Below are 19,040 nucleotides of genomic sequence, written 5' to 3'. Positions count from 1 at the left end.
GCGCGCCGCGGCGGGAGAGTTCTATGACACGGGTATACGAAAAATGTGCTACACCGCATGCAAAAATGCATCGATCGCAACGGGGATTATATAGAAAAATAGTAGAAAGTCCAGGCTTTCCAACGATGTATAATTCATTGCAAATAAACGTGTTTTTCTTTGTGAAAAAAAATTGGAGACCTTATTTTACGGACAACCCTCGTATAATATAATGTTATAATGAACACGTGTCCCCCCCCCCTCCCCGCCTTTGTTTATGCCGCATTATCTCTTTGTTGCTTTCGTACTCGGAAATCCTGTGACTGCGTTTGCAATCTTTTTTCGTGAATCATATTAATATAGAGCCTCGTGTTTTACCATATAATTTAATTGTATACATTGATTAAAATCTGTTGCAGGTGGTTAGCACGACTGGATGTAGAGAGAGGTGTTATAAGAGGTTTGGGCACGTTCCTTCAAAAACGCCTTGTAACCCTAAGGGGAATCAATAAAATGTATCTACTTCTCAAGGCCTCCAATATGATACCACCTTTGCATGATATCAAGCATGACCATAAAAATGGTTTATAACTTCATCCTATTTATTATCCCTGGTGAATCCCTCTTATGAAAGAGACACAGGTAGAATACGGATATTTAAATCTCCGTATTCTACTTGTGGTCTCTTACAGAAGAGGGTACCACCATGGAGAACAAATAGGATGAAGTTATAAACCATTTACGGTCATGCTTGATATCATGCAAAGGTGGTATCAGATTGGAGGCCTTGAGAAGTAGATACATTTTATTGATTCCCCTTAGGGTTACAAGGCGTTTTTGAAGGAATGTGCCCAAACCTCTTATAACACCTCTCTCTACATCCACTTCTCTATGTGGCGATCGAACGAAAAACCAACAATGTTTTGTTTGGTTTTGAACCCAGGTCTTGGGATTACTAGACCAGCGCACAATCCTCTGCGCCACGATCGCCACGATTTATGTATAACCTTAGGATACTATTGTATAAAATATTATAAATTGTATATGGTGTAATATATTATTTATAATCACATTTCAATGTAGATTATTAAATTAGAGCTGTTCACGATGCATATTTTAGCCGATTTCCGCGAGTCAACTTACTCTTGAAATTGAATAATTTATTATAATATAATTATATATTTAATTTTGTAAAGAGATTTTTAAAGAGGCTGCGTCTTTAAAACATTGACATTTGGCAGTCAAGGAGTACGACATCGTATTACAAATGCGCCGTACCTGAGAAATATCGTGTGCCTTGTCAGGCGATTCGTTAAAGTCGTAAGTGGGAGGCGATAGGCGTTGATTTACGGAAACAGTAGCTGTATTCAGCAAAGGAAGCTGCTTTCCAACTGTTGCAAAATTCGTGAATCTGATTGGTGTATGCTTTTAGAGTTAGCTAGAGATTAAGAGCTTACGTCAATCAGATTCACGAATTATACAACAGTTGTAAAGCAGCTTTTTCTGCTAAACGCAGCCAGTGATGTCAGACATGAGACGCGGCTCCGCCAGACAGGAGATAATTATTTTATAAATTTTATATTTGTTTTATATCTTGCATAACACTTGCAGTTTTCTTGAAGTATTAAATGGGGGTACAAAACAGAAAATAAGTTTTTTCTCTGAATCCGTTTTTGGTGGTCTCGATTAAAATTCCACACAAAAACACCCCTGTGAAGTTAGCCCCCATTATTTAAAATTTTAACTTTTTACGAGTTCCCTATAGATTTACAATAGTTCCAGAGTTCTTGATGGGTTTAAGAAATAGTTCTGCCCATTAAAGACGTTACAATGAATTTTAAAAAATTCAAATTTTAGGTAGAAAGGGAAGAACACCAATGTGAGCCACAAATGAACAGAAGACGGTTCTCAACAAGTTAGAAACAAAATTTCTCTTTAATAAACGTTTCGACCCTCCTTCGGGTCTTCCTCAGTAAAACTACAATGAAACAATCGAGAATACAGGATGTGAACGCAATACTTTGATACAGATTGGAATAATATAATAATGGAATTAGAATAATAATAATTAGTTACCTCGTTTAAATCAACTAAAGCGTATTTTAAGGGATCAGAGTGGTATGTGATTTGGGAATCATTCCTCTATCAGCGATAATCCCAGTGTATCTCTAAATGGTCCCAGACATAAAGAGGACTGAAAGACTCAGGTCGACAGAGGGATGAATGTAATGTTATAAAAAAAATACATATAATCTATTTATAATATATATATATTATGTGTATATGTATATATATGTATACATTTTTCTTGCCTCTAAATTCCAAGATTAAAATATATTTTATATCACACGTGCACGGAAAAGTGCCTCTTTTTTGACAGTTTTTCGTGGCCAAAATAGACATTTGCCGACACAATACTCGCCTTCGGCTCGTGCGCCCACCCGCTACTCGTGGCCAATAGCCAATTTCCCGCACATGTATCACAATATACTATTATGTGTCATTACGAATAAGTTCACATATGAAGTTTAATACATTAAGGGCCAGTTTCACAAACGTCGGTTAGCTGCTAACCGAAGGTTAATTGATTCTCTGTCTCTTCTTAGATAACAAAATAGAAAAAGATAGGAAGTTGACTGAACTCTGGTTAACAGTTAACCGACGTTTGTGAAACTGGCCCTAAGTGATATTTATCATTTTAAAACTTTTTTAAAAAATGCGTTCCAAAATGGTTTCACTTCGTATGTTAAAGCTATTATCAACTTGTATATAATCTAAAATAATACTTATATTAAGTAAGCCATGTACGTCTAATTATAACAGATAAGTAAATAGAAAATGTATCAATATACTGTTGGACTAAATATTTTGTGCGTAATAATATTTTTTGCGTTAATTTACATATATTTTTCGCTTAACAAACTGTATGCCATTATGCGTAATTAAGTTTAATTATATACATAATTAAATTTAATTACCTATAATAATACACAGTTTGTCAAGCGAAAAATATATATAAATTTATACGAAAAAAGTTATTATATTACGCATAAAATATCCAGCTCAACCGTATACTGGCACATTTCCAAAGCATTATTGCATAATTATTTTATTGCAACATTGTTGCAACGTTACGTAGCAATATTTCTGAAGGCGGACATTTTACCGTTGCTGCAAGATTGCAGCAGTGTTGCAGCAACATTTTGCAACATTTCTGCAATATTGCAATGTTGCAAAGAAATATTTCTGCAATGTTGCTGCAATATTTCTGTGCCGTATGGGTTAGAATATTCGTCGAGAATATCTTTGGAATATTCGTTCAGAATAATTTTTGAATATTCATCGAGTTTATGTATTGCACATTGTTTATTGCGTAATACACTTATCTTATGCAAAAGGCAGTGAAACCTGTTATCATACCAGGTATAACCTGTGGTATAACCGACACGCTATATTCGATAGATTATTCTATTCACATTCGAAAAAAATTCATAATAGTGCCAGTCGAATGTTCCACGAACACAAGATAAATATATAAGAATGACCTATTGGCAGGGTTGGGAAGTAACTCGTTACTTGTAACGAAGTTACAGTTACAGTCATTTCTTTTTGGTAACTCTAACTTAACTTCGTTACTTTCTCTATATCTGTAACTGTAACTTAACTCAGTTACATGTTTTCGATAACTAGTAACTAATTTAATAGTTACATTAATAGTTACTTTATATATATTTTCAACCTTCACAGATCGCATTAACACACAGCACAGAAAGATTGCAGGAAGATTGCAGAAATGTTACATTGCAAGATTGCAATATTGCAGCAACGTTGCGCAATATTGCTGCAACGTTTCTGGAGGATTACAGCAACGTTGAAATGTCCGCCCTCAGAGAGATTGCAGTGCAACATTATAGCACTGTTGCAGTGCAATATTTTTGGAATAATTTGTTGTTGTTGTACATAAGCAGAGAATTTACTAATTACATATGCATCCAGACCTTTTTCAATACACAGCAAGCTATTGCGAAGCAACCTAAGGAGATTATGTCGCTTCGCAATAGATGGAGATTGCGAGCAACACCGTACTGATCGAGTATTTAATAATTCGCGCATTATTGGTATCAACGAAAATAACAAATAAAATTTTCGTAATTAGAAAAATTTTTTTAATAGAAAATATAGTATTTTTATTATTTTTGAAACATTGCTGCAATATTGCTATCGAAAGTTTGCAATTTTATATCCCTGCAAGGTCTCTGCAAGATTGCACTGCAATCTGCAAGATTGCAACGTTTCTGCAATGTAACTGCAACCATCTGTGCTGTATGGGAGGCCTTGCGTTTGCGCATAAACGCCTTTATCGCCGCTTTACAATCCAGATGCAGATTCGATATTTTTATTTCTATTGCAAGGGAGTAACTGCAAAGTAACGATTCGTTACTTTTCGAGTAACTGTAACTGTAACGCGTTACTTTTCAGAATTGGTAACTTGTAACTGTAACTAGTTATATTGTTAGCGAAAAAACTGTAACTGTAACTAGTTACTTTTATAAAGTAACTTTCCCAACCCTGCCTATTGGATATTCCAAATTGAAGAATATTCTTAAAATGTTCATAGGAGTGTCTTGTGCTATCTGGGAATTATCAACAAAAAAGACTATTAATGATGTTAAGAAGTGAGCAAACTTAACATAGAAGAAGAGGAGATAAAAAATGTCTCAGTGAAAATACACGTTTATAGAAAATGTTTAGACATTTATGTTTATACAAAACACACATTACAAAATAGTAAAACGGGATAGAGAGCACTGCTTATAAATATACGTTATTAATAATTATGTATTTACACATTATATTACATACTTCTATACACATATATCTATATATATTTGTTTTATACGCTTAGTGTGCCGGCTCGATAAAAATTTTTTGGAAAATTCTGTCGTCTCCTGAGCTGAAGAAATTGACCAGCTATCTAATACTTTAGGAATATCTCGACTTGTTTCGGGCTCGTTCGAGAAAATTGCTTACAAGGTAAGAGCGCTTAAATTAATAAGTTAATCAAGCACGTCTTGCAAATTTGAAAATATACAGAAAAATATTCCTGAGACCCCTTGGGAAAATTTACCTTAAATGAAATTGAAGTGTTTGTAAAAGTAATCTTTCAAATCTAAGAGTTTAATTCAAGAAGTTAAAAGTTTACTAAAAAAAATTTGAGTAATTTTGGACATACATAAAGTAATTTTTAGATAGCCAAGCCTGTGGAAGTTCCTGCTAGAGGGCCACGCGGCATAGTAAATACTTTCTCGTAAGAAGAAAACCGCACGTCGTATTATATCACATACTTTTCACAATTCTTAAAGTTTTCTTTTAAATTTTTAAAGTAAGTTTAAAGTGTCCGAATTTACTTTTCATATTTCTTATTTTTCTAAAGTAAAATGTCCAGATTTTCTAAGGTAAATTTTCCCAAGGGACGAGAACTGTATTTATCGTACTCGACGGTAATTGACAGTGCGAATTGCATTCGCCGTGCAGCCGCTGACTGTCGTTGACTATTCGCTCAAGGCCTCTTATAACATAACAATCGATACGACGACAATAGTGACCAAGTAGTTCATCAAGTAGATATGGACGTCTTCGGTGGAGCCAGACGTAAACTGAATATCGCTGCAGACCGTGACGTTCGTCTCCGGTAGCGCCGTAAAATTCGGGAAGCTCTGAATAGCTGTGGGCTTGAAGAATTAATAAAAAATTAATAAATTTGTGATAAATAAAATATATTAATAAAGCAGTGCCATGCTCGTTGAATGTAAATACAAATAGATAAATGTCAAGCAATAATAACGTGCTAGTTAAAGTGACAGCGCGAAAAGACTATATTTGTGTAATTAATTATGCGAACGTTTCGAATAAATAATATAACTACACTGACAAAATTAATAAATTTAATCTGTATCACAGAAACTATTGGGTAACGTTTCCTAGTTTACTTTTCTTGAAAGAGTACAATTGCGACTTTAAATTGTAATTAGGAATAAGCGATTGCATCGGGAGATTTTACAATTGCTAATTCATCGTCCGCCTTTCTGCAAAATGTCAAGTGGTCGCCATAGTAAAGGTAGTTTTCTATTGCCCTCGTGAGCAAATCCTCTGTCCATGGTAAAGCCATCATATGTTCGGCTATTGTTCTATCTGAAAATTTATTAAAAAATTAGGGGGAAAATATTGAAAATATTCTCTAGAATTGTGCAAAAAATGTAATAATTATCACATTTTATTTATTTTATATTTTTGGATTTATATGTACTTCGAAATTCTTCAGGTTTCTCAATGATAAGCCGGGCGTAGATGTTATCCTTCTCTTGTAAGTGTTCTCTCATGACCCTTAATCCCAACTTCATTTTTTTACCGACATTCTTGTCATGCGATCTTGTGCGTGACTGCGAATGGTTGTTTTCTCGATTGGTCGAAGGCGAAATCACTTCGGATCTAGAATTTTTTAATAAACGAAACATTTAAATCAGCCGACGATTTTCTCTCGGTCTACATCTTTTTATATAAATATATATTAAGTATTAATATTAATAATACAAATTTTTTTAATCCGTTTTCTCTTCTCTTTTCTAGTCAATATTAAAAGAGATCAAAATAAATATATATAGAGGAAAGTTCTCTATTATGAGATAGAATTTTAATGTGAGATAACAGGTTTTCAACGTCCAAATTCAATCGCAAATTTTTGTGCAACGATTACACGATCTAACAATCAATTTTCCGCTAAACAAATTTTACTCCATGGGCAATAAATTCATGGTGGAACCAACCGATGCTGCCTATTAATTTAGCAGAAACTCCGCTGTCTCATATTAGGAGCCTATTTCATAATCGGAAACTTTCTTCTAATAAATATATATTTCATAAAAGAATCTACGCGGATATAATATACGAATTGTATTATACGATTTCGCGATAATAGTAATTTTATGTAATCGTGAACGTTCTAAAATTCTCCCGCGCGAGGTAACTCACCCATTTAAGAACAGTTTCTTTATTTGATCCATCGTCATTCCCTTCAAGCTATCTACGTGTAAAGCAGTGAAGAACTTCTCAACAGGCGTTATACTATAACAAGCGGCGAGAGATGTTTTGGGGTAATGCATGACGAATGCCAGACACATCTCCTGGGAAGCCATGTAGCCGCCTACCGTCGGTTTCGATCTGTCCAGAGTGCGGTAAACACATTCCGTGACTAGCTCGTCGCCGGGCAGCAACTTCACTTCCTTTTTCAGGGTGTAAGATTGCTGATAGTTAAAGTCGAAATGATTGTCCTGGACTATCCTCGGCAGCTCTTCACCTTGGCGAATGTGCTTCAGGGTGAGACGTCGCCCAGCCAAATGCGAATGCAAGACGACTGACACGATGTTAATACCGTTCTTGGGGAACGTCTGAAACAGAATTTGAAATCAGCTTGATCTCATAGCTTTCCTATATATGAGAATGGCTAGTTGAATAACTCATAATCCTTCAATTACCTGTTCAGTGCAGTTCTTAGTGCAATATCCGACGGTGGCGTATTCCTTTTGCTGCGGGGGTATCATATGAAGAGGGCTCACTGCTACGCCGGCCACGAGAATGCCCGCTTCGTGAGGACGAAACTTCTCAGTTAAGTAAAGTCTTATACCGCTGCTATCATTCATCTTCGATAGCGTCGGATTATTGTAATGGACTTCCAGCATATAGTACGAGTATTCGCCGCGTTCTCCTATGGGTATACCGACGTGCTCCGGAAACCATTCCCCTGCGTGACACAACGGTTTTATCACACTATTCGCAAAATTGAAAGAAATCTTTAATTACGGGGGAAAAAGTAAAAGGATCTTCTCTTATCGTCCAGGAATTTTGAGGCTCTGGATCGTCTTCGTCGGCCTTATTTTCACGCTCTGGACCTTCGCGGGGAACTTCGTGCGGATTATTTGGCCGACGAGACTTCTCTCGCGAAGGACTCGATTATCGCGTGTCTCAATAATTTGGATGCACTTTGTAAATGACTTACCTTCGCCGCCACGAGCCCAGACGAGGACGGGCTGCAGACACGAGTTCCATTCTGACGGTACTTTATTGGTATAGCAATCGGTGGGGACCATTCTGAGGTATTTACCGACCATCGGCGACGTACACTCGTACAAAATCATGTGATGGACCAGATCGCTCTTTATCGGGGTGTACTGAAATGCATAATAAATAATACATGAACGCGAGACGCCTAAAGTCGCTCCGCTTCGGATTAGGCGATCTTTGAAATTTGCGCGAGATCTCCCTTGAGTTTGCGGGAAGATTACGTTTGCAGAAACTTGAAAGGTCGGAAGGACGAGCCGAGATCCTGGGAACGATCGTGATAGTTTTTCTTTCCTGCGATCGTGCCCCCCCCCCCCCCCCCCATTGATAGTCGACGAACGTTTCGATACAAGCAGTGACATCATTCCGAGTCTTTTTTTTTATTCTAACGACGCGCGTCCACCCCGTGCGACGTCCGGCATGAATGACCGTGATTCGTGTAACACATACGAATAAGGCCCAGCCTTTGCATTCCATCACAGCGCCGGGACTTATTCTCAAGAGGTCCGTGTCTACTCGAGAAACGCGAATTAGCATCGCCGTGTACTTACCCCTATCATGTGGTGTTTCGTAAGATTTGTGGGGAATTGGAAGATCTTGCACACGTAGACGGTATTCATATCTGGCACCTCGTACTGTCAGACAGATATATCGTTATGTCGCAATTCATTAAGAAACGAAGGAAACGTCGAAGGCGGTTCAGATTTAAATTAAACTGATCGTAAATTTGATTGTACTAATAAAATACAACTATTCTCCACTGAGAAAAATGCTTTGATTGTATCAAGACGTGTATGATAGAATGTATTTTGGTTAAACCAAACAGAATTTTTAGCTATCGCAATAGGGCTCGATATTTCATAACCAGAAGTTTGATAGACTTCGCTATACGATCTAGTAAATCCTAAAGGAATTCGGATTCGTCCATATTCTAACAGACGACTGGTGGAATCTACCAGATTTCTAATTAATGCAGCCAGATTTCTTTTTCAGTTTATATAACACGACTGTTCATCCATCTTGGGTCGTGTCTAATAATATTTAATGATTTTGGCTACTTATTTTGTTAGGATACCACAGATAGCACAGAGAATCCAAGAAGAATTCTTTTTGCACTCCCCACTTGTGAAATAAATTTCTGTTCTAATAACATTCTTAAAAGATGCAAGAGGAACTCTTTCTAGAATTCGCACTGGAAAGAAATTCGCGTGGAGTTCATTTCGAACAGATTAGAGGAACAGGGGTTCTTTGTGAGTTCATGATGGATCACCTGCGTTATTTGTGGAGTAAACAAATAATTATCTAAATCGCCTTTAACTGTTTGAACTTGCTAGATTATGGAGAAAAGAGGGTGTCTTAAGGCCTACGTCCACGATGCTAGAATTTGATCCAAGTTCTAGTTCCGAGAAACATGTAGCCAGTCAACTTGCAGCTTTTATGGAATAGCTGCAGGTTGATTGGCGATGCACTTCCCGCAGGGTTGGGAAATAACTCGTTACTTGTAACGAAGTTACAGTTACACTAACTTTATTTTCAGTAGCTCTAACTTAACTACGTTACTTTCTCTTCATCTGTAACTGTAACTTAACTCAGTTACATTGATAGTTACTTTATATGTTTTTTAAACCTCCGCAGATCGCATTGGGCCTTGCATTTGTGCATAAACGCTTTTACCGACGCTCTACTATTCAAATGTAAATTTGATATTTTTATTTTCATTGCAAGAAAGTAACTGCAAAGTAACGTTTCGTTACTTTTTGAGTAACTGTAATTGTAACGTGTTACTTTTTCAGAATTGGTAACTTGTAACTGTAACTAGTTACCTTTTTAGTAAAAATACTGTAACTGTAGCTACACTGAAAAGAAAATCTGATAGATTCGACCAGTCGTCTGTTAGAAAATGGACGAATCAGAATTCCCTTTAGGATTTACCAGATTTGTAGTCAAGTCTAGCAAACTTCTGGTTATGAAGTATCTTTCATGGTAAATTCTAAAGGAATTCTGGTAAATCTTAAAGGAATTCTGATTCGTCCATTTTCTAACAGACGACTGGTTGAATCAGACTTTTTTTTCAGTGTAGACACGGTTATAAAGTAAGCTTCCCAACCCCAATTTCTCGGAACTAGGGCCAAGTTCTGGCATCGTGTGCGCAGACCTTTAGGGCGCGCGGTATTCATAGTCAGATCTTATATTCAAGATCGTCTTAAGATCATCTTTAGATACTTCGTAGTCAATAAAATGTTCCATGCAGCATCTAAAGATAAACTTAAAACGGTCTTAAATATATATGTATAAGATCCGACTATGAATACCAGTCTTATTCTTGTTTTACCTGATTAAGCTTCACGTCCCACGTTAAGCTTTCTTCGCCGGCATCTCGCGGTGGCGAATGTGCTACGGCTGTCCTCAACCTCAGAGTCCTTCCGCCTCGTCTATTCCCGTGCCACATCGCCGTGTTTAATTCGGGATCGTGCTCGTGCATGGCCCACAGTACCCTAATACTATCGCCCTAAAATCGCACAAGCGAATTTCGCTAGTTAAAGCAAAACTGCAGTAACCATTGATGTCGCACTGTTAAAAAATATTCTCGAATTACGGCAGCCCGTCTCTCATTTTCTTTTTTACACATCCCAGTAAATACTATATACATATAGAGGGAAGTCCCCTATTATGAGATAGGCTCCTAACATAAGATAGCGGAGTTTCTCTAAATCAATAGGCATCGTCTGTTGTTGGTTTCCACCATGAATTTATTGCCCTTGAGGTGAAATCCGTTTAGCGGAAAATTGATTGTTAGATCGTGTAATCGTTGCGAAAAAAGGATTTGCGATTGGATTTGGACGTTGAAAGTCTACTGTCTCATATTAGAACCCTGTCTCAAAATAGAGGACCTTCGTCTATTTCTCAAAGTACATATTATAGCGGCATGTAATTAAAATCGAATACGTTGCCGGAGGATTGTGTCATGGCAAAGGGGGTCAGACGGCATGCTAAACGCCTAAATATCACCGCGGGAATTCGAGACTGCCGGAGCCCTACGGCCTCCTAAAGAGCCGCGGGGCTCCTGCCCCCCCCCCCCCCCCCCGGGCATAAATCGAAAGAGGGTTCCCCGCGAATTGTGCGGAGCCGCGATGGTCATACTGTAAATCTTTCGGCCAACGCTTTTCTCTCCTTCTCCCTACTTCCGAACCCTTTTAAAGGATCCCGTTTGACCGGTCAGATATGCACGGCCAAGATTTGCTTTCTTTGCACGCATTTTAATTACAGAGTAGCGGATTAGAGGTCGGAAGGTAATTTCGACGTTAGCGAGGCGCGATAAATTCCGGACCCTCGCCGCATTGATGCGCGGCTCTTGCGAAACAGCCCCCTGGCATTCGGGAACGACCCCTTTCAATTACGCACAAGTCGTGCAACAGAGTTGAAGGCCGCGGAGTCTGTAAGATTTACTTTAGACTTGAATCGTTCGTCCCTACAATATTAGTTTCTCCTTGCTCGTTTTCAACGTGCCACAATTTTTCAAACGTTGTGCTTTAATCGACACCTTACGCGTCGCCCGAGAAGGGACGGGTCTGTATTTACCTAGCAAAAGTGTTAGTATAAACGTTGTAAAATGACGAAAGAGAGAATTGCTGTTCGACTTAAACTGGCGGGTAGTTTATTTAAATTGTTCCGACGTTCCGACCATCCTTTTCAAGGAAATAAATATGTTAATTAGTCATAGTTACAATGTTGAAGAGACGTCGGCATCCATCTCTGGGCATCGGCCGGAGGAACTACAGTACCGGCCAATAATATGTCACCTTTCGATTTTTTGAGCGTAACTAATTTTAAAGTGCTCGAATGAAAAATTCGAGAAATCATGATGTACCTTGTCAAATTTCATTGCCCTTCGTGTGCGAGATGTACCTGTTATCAGGTGTCCACTGTAAAATTTTGAGCCACATTCGGTGCACGAAAGCTATGCTCAGAAAAGGTGACTAAAGGTGACAACTTTCAGCCGGCGCTATATGTTGGAAGGCACGTGTATCCGACGCAACGACCACTTAACAATTCTTTCTTTCGTTAATTAACTACTGGCGACTACAGTGTTCCTTATTGTAAAATGATCTTCCCGACGATTACCATGAGTTGATAATCCTGAGAGTCGCAGGTCTGCCACTTCCTGACGAACGTCACGACGGTGTGGGTCTCGTTTTGCGAGCCGCCGAGCACTTGGACATCCTGGGACGCGTCAGTAACTGGCGCGGCGTTACTCTCGATACCGTACGAGTCCTGCAACGAAAGGGAGGAGGAACATACGTTAGGATTGTTGATCCAATGTACTGGTCGAAACGGGGGGCCCCTAGGGGGGCCCCGAAACTCGTTCCCTCGCTATTGAACGGCAAAATCGAGAGCTTTATCGGGTCTGGTAAACGCCAGGTGTGCGCATTCGCGGCGAACTGGGACCTCAGGCCCTTCTACCCGACACAATTCGTCTCTCTCCTACTTTCTCTTTTACCTTTGCTTAAGTACGATGAATTTTCATTTCTGTTATGGCGCGCGGCTTGCATTCACGGTCATGCAACGAGTCACCTCTCGCTCTTTACAATAAAGAGGATGTTGATGCTTTTCATAAAATTATTCACGCCGCGATTATACGCGGAATATACTTTATAAGCTCTTCAATAAACTCGGAAACAATATTCCCGTAGTAAAAACGAATCGAGACATGAATGATCCGGAACTGAAAATTACGCGCCACTAAGGAGTCAATTTCCTGGATGCAGATTGAAATCTTGTTTACCCGAGGCCCGATTTTGATAGAAAATCAACGGAGAAGACGCTTAGCGACTGCTTCAATTTAAGAGACTGAAAGTCGACGACGAATCCCCCATTAGATTTTCGCCGAAGTAAGGTCCTTGTCGAGGACTTCGCGGCGCGGTAGGTCCGGTACATCTTCGCGAAGAATGAATGTGTGCGAAATCACAGACCGATATTTCAATGTGTGGCGTCAAGGCGTTGCACCTCGAGACCGGGAGAGAGAGTAGAATGGAATACAAGTTTTATTTATTAACCGCCCGGGACAAGTTACCTAAAGCGTTAAACAAGCTACACATATAAAATACTCACAAGTGAGAAAGAACTTTTGTACAATGAACAATTTGAATATTGTAAAAAGTATAATAAAGAAAAGGACATAGTCGCTTAACACGTATGTGACAATATAACGGACAGTGATGGTTTATTATTAGTGGTATATAAGAATAAAGAAGAGTAGCGTTAAAACCATGGACGTACAAATATTTTTTACGTCCATGGTTAAAACAGTATGGCGAAAGGAAAAAACACAATTAAGGAGAGAAAGAGAGAGGGGGGGGGATAGAATAGAATTTTTATTTATCAACCGTCCGGGACAAGTTTCCTAAAGCGTTAGATAACCCTAGCGGAAGAATTTCTATAAATGACTACAAGAATTGACTTGAAATAGAAATTTGTAGAAATTTTTATATCGTCGTTGAAAGTTTTCTTGTAAAAATATCTACGAAATAGTACCACAAATTACAATGCTCTCAAATCAGGAAATTATTGCAAGTAGTACCCAATGAGAAATGATTAGCCGCCCGACGTCGAAATGATGTCGAATCGACGTCGAGTCAACGTCGACACCGTCGAATTGACGTCGATTTGACATTATTTCGAAGTCGGGCGACGAATCATTTCTCACTGAGTATTTCATGAGAATGTACAATTTTGTAAAAATTAGTACAAAACTTTACTAGTTTTAAAAATTTGAGAAACAACAAAATCTTAAAGAATTAAAACATCTCGTGTATGCCTTGTAGACTTTTTGGACAATTGCCTTGTAGAATATTACACAAATTAACAAAAGTGTTCCAATTCTAGCATTTTCATGTTGATTTTTATAGCACTTTTTAAATTTACGTTGAATTTCTTAGATTCTGACACTTATATTTTATAGTTTTGTAGAATTTTGTAGTATTATTTCCGACAGGGAAGCTGCACAGAAAGACAATTACAAGTGAGAATGAGCTTTTGTATAATAAAAAACTTGAGTACAGAAATATATATATAAGATATAAAAAATATAAATACAAGGATAGAATACAGAAAGATGTTGCAGATTACAATTGACTAATTACCGCACCCACCCGTCTGATCTCCACCAGAATTCCTACTGCAAGTGCAGGTTAAATTCTGGAACAACGCCGCCCTCCCGCAAGCTGGACGGAATAGCATTCGAATATTCTATAGCCGTACGGCGAAAGGAGTGCTTCTAAAACTCTGTTTAGAGTTAATGGAGGCATAATGGAGGCATAATGGAGGCACCAATGAACCTCTAGGTGTCGTGGCGCTTCTTAATTCAGTCCTGTCAGTCCTGTCTTCAAACATTCTGTGGAGGCTTTTTTTTGTTCAGAATTTGAAAGGTCAAACACGCCACATGGTACATACGTCTCGCCTAAATCTTGAGCTACCCTAATTTTGTAAAATATGGGGTTATGTTTATCCCACCTTGCCACAAAAATGAACCGTGCACACCTATTATGTGCTCTCTGTAGACGGAGATTTTGTTCACCAGTGATATTTGTTAGGGCCGCACAGCAGTAATCAAAGAGAGGAGTAATTAGCGCCAGAGAGAGAGAGAGAGAGAGAGAGAGGGGGGGGAGAGATGGGAACAATTTCTCAGCTGCTATGTGGTAGCGCACGCGAGTTAGGGCGGCCAGCCGCGGGCGTTTGGGTCCGTTGGGCCCCGGTTACTGTGGAGCGCCCCGCTGACGTTCGTACGTGCAGGGCGTGCAGCGAGGCTCCCGAAGGGAAGTCCCCTTCCTGCGCGTAATGAATCCGAATAATTGCCGGAGAGCGTCGTCATGCCCGGGTGGAGTACTACGCGTCTCGTAACGAGCACGTGCAGAAAGGAAACGATAATAGGCGCGCCCCTCTGCCCCTCTCTGTCTCTGTTTCTTGAAGCGCGTTGCGAGAAACCGGTGGAAAATACGAGGCGGGAGGGCGGGCGCTCGTTAACGCGTAAAACGATTCGCAAAGTGTCCGTGTCTCCACGCGGAGGACCGTTTCGAAATTACACACTCTCGCGCCCCGCGGAATTATCGCCCTCGCGCCGCTGATTTTATTCGACATTTTATTCGACGCGACATTTACGCGAATAACATTAGGCGTCTCTCGCTTAATTTAATTGCGGACTTACGAATGTCGTCAGAAATATGTGGCGAGGGTAGTAAATACATAACCCAGGTAGCAAGCTGACGACAAGTGACGGCTATCTGTGAAGTGGAAGAAAATTCAATTCAATAGAATTGCAAAATTGAGGAAAGGACTAGCAGTTCTTACACTGGGAAAAATTTATTAAAATGACTAAATACGTTTAGTCAGCAGTATTTCTTTAGTTTAAATATATATAAGTTTTTTTTAAGTTAAACCTACTGTGATTTATCGAAACACATTTTTATGAATTGACGAATATCTTTGCGAATTGATAAATATTTGCTCGGCAGCCCATGATCGCCGCATATTGTTGAATCGAGAAGTAGTTCTTGGTTCAACCCTTTTTTTCTCAGTGTACTTATTTGTTGTTTGTTATATTTATAGATGCGAAAAAAAGTAAAAATCATTTTTTATTATTAAAAGTTTGTACGTATAAATTGATCAGACCGAAATAATCTTGTATCTCCAACAGTGTAAAAAAAGTGTGTAAAATTACATACACAATAAGTGTGGCGATTACGCTATTTATAAAGGAAATATATAAATTAGTGTAATTTTACCAAATTTTTTAACTTTTTGTAAATGTTTGTTTATATATGATAAAAAATATAAAAAATTGTAAAATTTACATAATTAAAAGCAAGCAGCTTACTCATTATACAAGGTAATAATTTTATCTAGAAGGTATAAATTTACGGACGTATGTAAATGTACACCTTCAATAGATGGTCCCAGTATTACCAATTATAATAATTGTAATTTTACGTGTAATCTTTTTACAGTGTAGAATCACTGACGACCCCACGTGCAGGGTTTTTTTATCTTCGAGCGAAGATAAACCGAGTTTAATTACAATCAGTTCGCGAGAAACAACCCGACCGGCCGGGTGTCATAATAATACGCGTGCATAAATCTTCCCGGAAGACTGCGAGAATCTTTTTTTTTTATCTCGATCGCGGCGCGGCAGAGTCGTATCGCTATTTCGTGGAGTTCAAGTGCGTTCTCACGAAGAGTTCGCGAGACGGTTTTCTCATGGCGCCCGGATATTCTCATCGCCTTCGGGTTAATTAGTACGGCCCTAGCGCGTTGTTCGGCGATTAAAAAGGTCTGAGAGCGTCCTAAGAGCGCCGCTAATTTATTCCGTCGTTATCCACAAAATTTGATATTCCAGAACGAAATATTCCCCAGCGGGTCTCTCGCGCCCGTCGTAATTCGCTTTCACATTCTTCGATCCTTTTCACTTTGCGAGATTTGATATCAATTTTATATCAATTAGTCGAAGGTTAAATTTACAGAATCATTATCGCGCTCGATGCGGCCGACGCCGAAGGCGGACCCATTACTTCAATATATTTCTCGTCTTATCGGATCTCCTTTCAGCATCGCGCGAGTATAAACTACCCCGCCGTAAGATTGAGCCGTAAAGACAACGTTCCGTTTCGCTATCTTGAGTGTCAATTTTATCCGGGGACAGATTCAAAACACGCTCGGGAGGTTTGCGCGAAACATGCGAGAACCAGTTGAGCGCCGCGGCTAGGAAAAGCGATTTGATAAAAGAGAAAGAGTAGGAAATGCTCTCGATTCCCACGCTGGATTATCGCGACTGCGCCGGAGCGAAAAATATCACAAAGTGGCTCGATCGTTAGACGAAAAGTATTATGCAAATGATCCGGCGGTGCCACGGCTCGGCTCGGCTCTCGCGGGCACCTGACTTTCTGCGACTGTGAGTCACGAAGGCTGACAACGAGGAAGTCGTCTCCCGGATCGTCGATGTCGAAACGGGTTTCCCCGACGCGGGATAACGAATGCGCCGTGGACAGTGTCGTTATCGTAATCCTGGCGCGAATAATTCTGTACGATACCCGGGTGAGGGGTGGATTTATAAAGCCCGTGTCACACTACGTATTGCGGATCGCGGGTCGGATTGAGATTGCGGACCGCGGATCGCAATTCAACCAATCGGGTCCAAGGCTGCCCCGTCTGATTGGCTGAAACGTGATCCGCAATACGTAGTGCCCAGTGAGAAATGATTCGTCGATCGACGTCGAATCGACGTCGACACCGTCGAATTGACGTCGATTCGACACCATTTCGACGTCGATCGACGAATCATTTCTCACTGCGTGTGACACTCTGGGGGAAAAAAAGACAGCAACTTATTTTGGAACTCATAATTAGTAATTAAATTATTTGGATCGTTCGTAACTCTAATCTTTTACGAGCTATCTATATCCTATCCGGATACGAGGCTGTCTCGTCTGATTGGCCGAAATGCGACCCGCGACTACGGTGACCAACTCTTAAACATTTAATTTCGGGACATCAGTTTCCGAAAATCGGGACTTTTATTAGTATATCAGATTACCTTGTAATATGCATGTACATGTCCCTTCTTGTTCATTATTCATATATGATATATCTTGACATGTTATTTTTTTAAATAGGTATGTTGAATAAATTAGATACACGTAGATAAGGCAAATGTTTCTTCATTATTAAGTCAACATCGAACATAGTCTTTTACTATTCAACAGAACATAGTCTTTTACTATTTTTCAAATATAAATAATCATTAATCTAAATTAGACTAATAAAATTCTTAAAATAAAATGAAAGAACATCAACGGAGCATAAAAGCAGGAACATAAAATATAAAGGTTATAATGAATTTTAGTTAATGAATATATGACGTATTATTATATTTTATATTATTTATCTTACATTATGTAAAAAATCGGGACAAACGGCGTCCCGCCTAAGGTTCTCTCGGGACAGCTCTAAAGAGAGTCGAAAATCGGGATGTCCCGAAAAATTCGGGACGGTTGGTCACCCTACCCGCGACCCTCAATCTCGATCCGATTCGCGATCTGCAATACGTAGTGTGGCACGGGCTTTAGTTCCCTCGAATCGACGACGACTCGTCGGCGCAAGCGGAGAGAATGAAAAGGCGACACGCAGATTGCAGTTTAGATGATCAGGATTTTAGGAGGCTCGCGCCATCGAGGGGCATCTTCGATCCGCCGGAAGGGAGGCGCGCACGCCTGAGGGGCGGAAAATTAATTCGGCGGATGTGACGTCACGGATCGGCGACCGCTTCCCGCGACAATCTCCTGAGAGGCTTCTCCGCTTGCGTCACGCGCGCGTTCTGCTCACGAGGCGTTCCTCGGGAGACGAGGAGAGAGATACGGATCCTCGAGCGATAATACGAATCTCTTCCCCACGAGAGACATTTCACGAGAAACGTTTCGAAGTTGAGAGATTCTTTCTCACCGCGCGAACACGCATCCAATCGAATTTTTCTTCTTATTTGTCGCAATGCGAGATTAAGGGGATGCTGGAGTGATTCTGCACTTTCGCACCTTTTGCACTTAAAACTGTCTGTTTCGTGGAAAGATTTGTGTAATACACAAATTAAATGGCACGTGTACAGATGATCGAAAGCAGCTTGCTATTCCGGCCAAATTAAAGAACAATATGACATCACTGAAACTAAGTTTGTAAGTCTAATAAAAAATAATAGTGAGCAACACATACATACAGTACATGTAGTATGTGTGTTGCTCACTATTATTTTTTATTAGACTTGCAAACTTAGTTTCAGTGATGCCATATTGTTCTTTCATTTGGCCGGAATAGCAAGCTGCTTTCGATCTGTACACGTAAGCCATTTAATTTGTATATTACACAAATGTTTCCGCGAACTGACAGTTTTTAGGTTAGAAAGGTGC

At 39.5% G+C, this 19,040-nt stretch overlaps 1 protein-coding gene across 1 annotated transcript in view; it reads right to left on the bottom strand.

The window, feature by feature from the left end:
* Window positions 1-5,385: 5,385 nt before the first annotated feature.
* LOC105558542 (MOXD1 homolog 1) overlaps window positions 5,386-19,040 on the bottom strand; it is a 26,041-nt gene continuing 12,386 nt past the window's right edge. The window contains exons 2-10 of the mRNA XM_012006283.1: window positions 12,217-12,366; window positions 10,427-10,603; window positions 8,646-8,729; window positions 8,033-8,204; window positions 7,512-7,777; window positions 7,009-7,424; window positions 6,287-6,468; window positions 6,041-6,171; window positions 5,386-5,711 (exon numbers count right to left, since the gene is read on the bottom strand). Coding sequence (XP_011861673.1) covers window positions 5,550-5,711; window positions 6,041-6,171; window positions 6,287-6,468; window positions 7,009-7,424; window positions 7,512-7,777; window positions 8,033-8,204; window positions 8,646-8,729; window positions 10,427-10,603; window positions 12,217-12,366 — 1,740 coding nt within the window. The 3' untranslated portion in view covers window positions 5,386-5,549. The remainder of the gene's footprint in view (window positions 5,712-6,040; window positions 6,172-6,286; window positions 6,469-7,008; window positions 7,425-7,511; window positions 7,778-8,032; window positions 8,205-8,645; window positions 8,730-10,426; window positions 10,604-12,216; window positions 12,367-19,040) is intronic.

This window comes from Vollenhovia emeryi, unplaced genomic scaffold, assembly GCF_000949405.1.
Source record: "Vollenhovia emeryi isolate VEMERY1.0 unplaced genomic scaffold, V.emery_V1.0 DF939334.1, whole genome shotgun sequence".
Taxonomy (NCBI): Eukaryota; Metazoa; Arthropoda; class Insecta; order Hymenoptera; family Formicidae; genus Vollenhovia; species Vollenhovia emeryi.
The sequence above is the reverse complement of the archived record's forward strand: the minus strand, read 5'-3'. Positions and strand labels throughout refer to the sequence as shown.